The sequence below is a fragment of the Capsicum annuum genome, chromosome 9 (assembly GCF_002878395.1).
Source record: "Capsicum annuum cultivar UCD-10X-F1 chromosome 9, UCD10Xv1.1, whole genome shotgun sequence".
NCBI lineage: Eukaryota > Viridiplantae > Streptophyta > Magnoliopsida > Solanales > Solanaceae > Capsicum > Capsicum annuum.
In genome coordinates this window covers 61,978,726-61,983,514 of record NC_061119.1, presented here as the reverse complement: position 1 = coordinate 61,983,514, position 4,789 = coordinate 61,978,726, and the positions used below count along the sequence as shown (strand labels likewise).

Sequence of the window (4,789 nt, the reverse complement as noted above, 5' to 3'; positions counted from 1 at the left end):
CCTTTTTGTTTTTTTAAAGATTTGATTTTGATTTGTGTTCTTTATTAAAAGAAAATGGATTTTTGGAATTTAAATGAGTTTGGTATGCATAAATGCAGACATCAGTGCAATGTAGGCCACAAGAAAGGACATTAGGAATGGTGATGAAGGAGGTAGATGAAGATCTTGCAATGTCTCTTGAGATGCGTCGTGGCGAAAAGGACATGAATGATCAACAATTAGGTACTGATTTTTTAGATGCTTTTATTCCAGCATTGTCAATTTCTAGTCTCAAATTTTTTCCCGGAAATAGAATAAAATAAATGTAGTCCTGACATTTGGTGGTTCTTGCCATCCCCACTTTAACAAATTGTTATTAAATGCATGTTCTTTAATTTTAAATCTTGTGTACAAGTACAACCAACTTTGAAATGTTCTTTGTTTACACTTTTTTTATATGCATAAAGTTGGCATTTTTATGAATTGCAGGCTCAAAGGTTGACTTCTCTTTGTTAGCAAATGGGACATCAACAAAGCCTGCTAATCAAGATTATCTTTTAAACTCTGAGAATGACAAGAATGACTATGACTGGTATTTACTATAACGTGCTGACTCATTCTGTTATTGCACATCTTTTTCTACTTTGATGGGCTAATTATTATTTATTGTATCGAGCGAAAAAGAAGAAACTGAATAGCTTATGCAGCCTCTTAACAGTTTATTGACAGACGGCATGTTAGTGGCACTTTATTTGGGAGTTCAAAATGTCTAGCGTGTCGCGAGGTGGTAGCAATTTTGTTTTCTGGAAGTTATAAAGCATTTTACTTGCCTTTACTTGCACCCATGTTCAGTCCATTGAACTACGAGCGGGTTAGTTGCCAAAAAAGAAAAGATAAAAATAGAAATCTAAGAAGGTCGATACTATATGAGGTAATTTTGGCTCGAGCTGTGTCATAGTTAAGTGGCCTTCGGTTTTATACTTTTGTGGAACATCGTTAGTCAAGTATTTCAAAGGATATACTCTGTCCGTTTCAATTTGTTTGCCCTATTTTGACTTGGGCACGGAGCTTAAAAAAGTAAAGAAGACTTTTGAATTTTGTGGTCTTAAATTAAAGATATGTTAAATGTACCAAAATACCCTTTGATCTGTCTTAAATATGCCATGTGGTAGGTTGAATTTAATGAGTTGCCCAAAAAAGGAAAGAGGTATTCTTTTTAAAATGGATTAAAAAGGCAAGTAGGACAAACAAATTTAAACGGAGGGAGTCGTAATTGGTAGTGTATATTTTTTAAAGTCTTTTTTAGCTCATTGTAATAGTTCTCCATACCATTTCATTTTTATATTAGAAAGACGAAGTATATGAGTGATGCTGTTCTTGGCCTGTCGGATGAGTGTTTTTGTTATAGTACAGATTTTAGGTGTTGGGTGTTTCCCCGTCTTTCTTCAACCCTGTGAAATATATCTTTGTTTTGAACTTTTGTAGACAACTATAGAAGTTTTTGACTGTAATAGGGACTTTTCACAGAAAAAAGAAACTGTAATAGGGACTTTTCACAGAAAAAAGAAGCTTTATACTCATTGTTAAATTAGAATTTGGTTTAAACAGATCTTCTATTTGTGACAAACCAGAGAAGTTTCTCCACTAGCATTCTAAGGCTCATCATCTCATTCTAGGGATAATATGAGCCAAAGCAGATGAAACGAGCACATTCTTCAAGACTGAGCAACGAGTACCTTATCAGTTCTTCTAAACCAAGATTCTACGCATTTATTTTGTGCACTGTAGGAACTGTTATCTGTTTGTGCATTTAAGCTTACGCACTTCCTTCTACAGAGAAAAGAAAGCATGTACGACTGTATTGATTCTACGTCAGTTTCCATGTCTTTAAGAAAAGGAAAGTAATTTTTCCAACGTCTAACAGTCTGGTTGAATGGTTAACTATGCTTTTATAGATCAGTCTTCCTTACTAGAATTTGGTCTCAGGCTGTTGGTCATGATAACGGTTAAATTGCATATTCCTTGTTCCGTGAAAATACAGTGCTTCATGGTTGTTTTTCCATAATGCATCCATCTATTATCTGCTAATTTGGTTTTCAGGCTCCTTTCACCACCTCAGACTCCTTCAAATCCATCACCAGATATGGAAGAGCAAAATATTCTGGCATACCAGATTGTGACGAATTCTAGTTCAACTGCTCAAGACTGTAAAATTGAGACAAATTCAAGTACAACTGCTCCTGAACCTAAAATAAGCATCAAGCAGGATACAGCTCAGGTACAGTATACTCATTATTGTGCCATTGAATGCTTATATGATAATAGTCATTTTAGTGCTGCTGAATGCTGATACAATGTTCAGTTGACGAAATTTTTTTATCTTCTCTATTTAGCATGGTGTTACATTTATTTGAGGTGGATTGATTTCATCAAATGCTGATACAATAGTTTACTCAATTTCCCACTTAATACTAACGCAATGTGTTCACTTGAAGAAATTTTATGCTTTCTCTATTAGCTTGCTGTTACGGTTGTCTTCTTGGTGGATTGCAAAACAATATGTTAGTCTGAACTGCTTGATGTTGCAGCCTGCGAACTCACTGGAAAGGTTCTCTTCAAAGATTAATTCAACTGGACAGCCAGCTACGTCCAGAAGCAAAAACTCTTCTGCTGGAAATGGATGGCCTTCATCATCAGGGGGTAACAAGGCAACTTCCACAAGGTCAGCAACGCCCACTGAACGTCCTCGTAGTTTTTCATTTAAACCTTCAAGAGCTTCTACTCCTACTTCGAGAGCGACATTGCCTTCTGTTAAGCCTGTTGCTTGCACAGCAAGATCCTCGACTCCAACAAGAGCTGCTCCACGCTCTTCTACCCCAACCGGTAGACCCTCCAAACCAGCTGCTTCCAAGTCAGTGTCTAGGTCAGCAACACCAACTCGTCGACCATCAACTCCAGCGTCCATTCCTATAGTATCAGTTTCTAAGTCTCAATCTTCTTCATCAACAAAAACGGGTACCACAACATTAATAAGAACTGCACCATCTCGGGGCACCTCTCCAACTGTGAAGTCTAGGCCGTTGAAACCCTTGGAGACACCAAGTCTTTCGCGTGATTCTTCTAGCAATTCTAAGACATTGGTGCCTAGAAGACCTGTATCTGCATCTAGGGGAAGACCAACTGCTCCCGGTGCTCGACATTCTACCACTAATTCAAGTTCTGATGGAAAACCCAGACGGAAATCATGTTCTCCTTCAAGAGGACGAGCAACAACTGCTACTAGTTTGAGCAATGCAACCGCTCTACTTTCCAAGAGTAGGGGATATGGTATTGAGAACGATGATGTGAACCCTGTGTTGATCGGCACACAGATGGTTGAAAGGGTAGTAAACATGAGGAAATTAGCTCCCCCTAAGCAAGATGATAATCTATCTCATGAAAATCCCTCCAAGAAATCTCTGTCCCGAGAAAATTCAGGCTTTGGAAGGTCATTTTCCAAAAAGTCCTTGGATATGGCTCTACGACACATGGTACATTACCTTTTGAATGCTCATTTAATTTCAATAATTATTCAACTTTGAAAGTGAACTACTAATGCACTTGTGAAGAAAGTCTCAAGCATACCTGCATCACGAGCATTGTAACACATTCTATTTCCTACAGTTACATTTATGGACCTCTTTTGAACAGGATATAAGACGAAGTGTCAATGGAACCTTACGCCCAGTTCTGACACGGGTCTCTGCTTCTTCAACAAATGGAATCCGGTCTAGCTCGGCAAAGAATAAGACAGATAGTATTTCTGACTCGCCACTTGCCATGAGCAGCAATGCTAGTTCAGAACCCAGTATCAACAATAGCTCTCATAATATAAATTGGAGCGAACCGGAAGATGATAACTTTGGTTGTGAGAGAGAACAATCCTCCCTCACTAGCCAGCAGCATCTGGAGCAGTAACCTCTAGGACTTCCTATGATATTTATTCTTGCTGTGTGCTTTGATTATTTAATCTTCTTGTTTTGAAACTTCTGTATTGAAATATTGCATCTGGATTAGTTTTTCAGGGATCCTTTGCAATAGTAGTTGCATTTCTTGTGCTCTGTACTTCTTGACTAGCAAAGATGAAACTTTTCTTGTAATTATAATGGACAAAACTTAAATTAGATTGGTATTAATGTTACACTTCAAATCTATGAATTTGTGGGGAGTAAGACTTTGGGAAACATTTCCATCATGCATTTGAAATTAGATGTGTTGATAATATAATTAAGTAAGTAACTAATGGTTTTACTTTGATTAGCATTTTAAGGAGAGTAACATTCAAACTTGGATTAAGATTAGCCGACTCCCTTACTCTTGTAAAAACTCTAGTTTAGTCCTAATCTACTGTATTATTTATTTGATGCTTGCTGGATAAAGCTACCAAATTGTGACTAAGTTTCTGCTAGATCCTAATTTGAGCTTTAGGGTGTTCGGTTGGAAGGAAAATGTTTTCCCTGGAAATGTTTTGGAAAATAAGTGAGTTTTTTTGCTTATTTTCTGGTGGTCGGTCGTAAGCAAGCCAAAAAAAAAAGTTTTATCAAGAACATACTATCTATGTAATCTGGGAAGAAATGAGTGGGGGTTGGGGCTGGAGGTTGGAGGTGGGAGGAGACAATAAATTTGAAATGCGATTGATGAAACTTACTTTTTCTGCTCTGTTTGAAATTTGGACTTATGAAATTAGTTTTTCCTACTCTATTGAAACTGGATTTGACCTAACTATTTCCTTGCATTTGTTGCTAGCGTGTCTGGCATGCTATCGTATTAT

General features: G+C 37.3%; 1 protein-coding gene across 1 annotated transcript; it reads left to right on the top strand.

Moving 5' to 3' along the window:
• Positions 1-98: 98 nt before the first annotated feature.
• On the top strand, positions 99-4,176 carry LOC107842749 (flocculation protein FLO11; the record flags this gene model as incomplete). Its single annotated transcript, XM_047396811.1, is given in 5 exon segments — positions 99-222; positions 469-571; positions 2,080-2,257; positions 2,568-3,509; positions 3,670-4,176. Coding segments are annotated over 5 exon segments (1,614 nt in total), but the record flags the coding sequence as incomplete, so codon positions are not given.
• Positions 4,177-4,789: the final 613 nt, after the last annotated feature.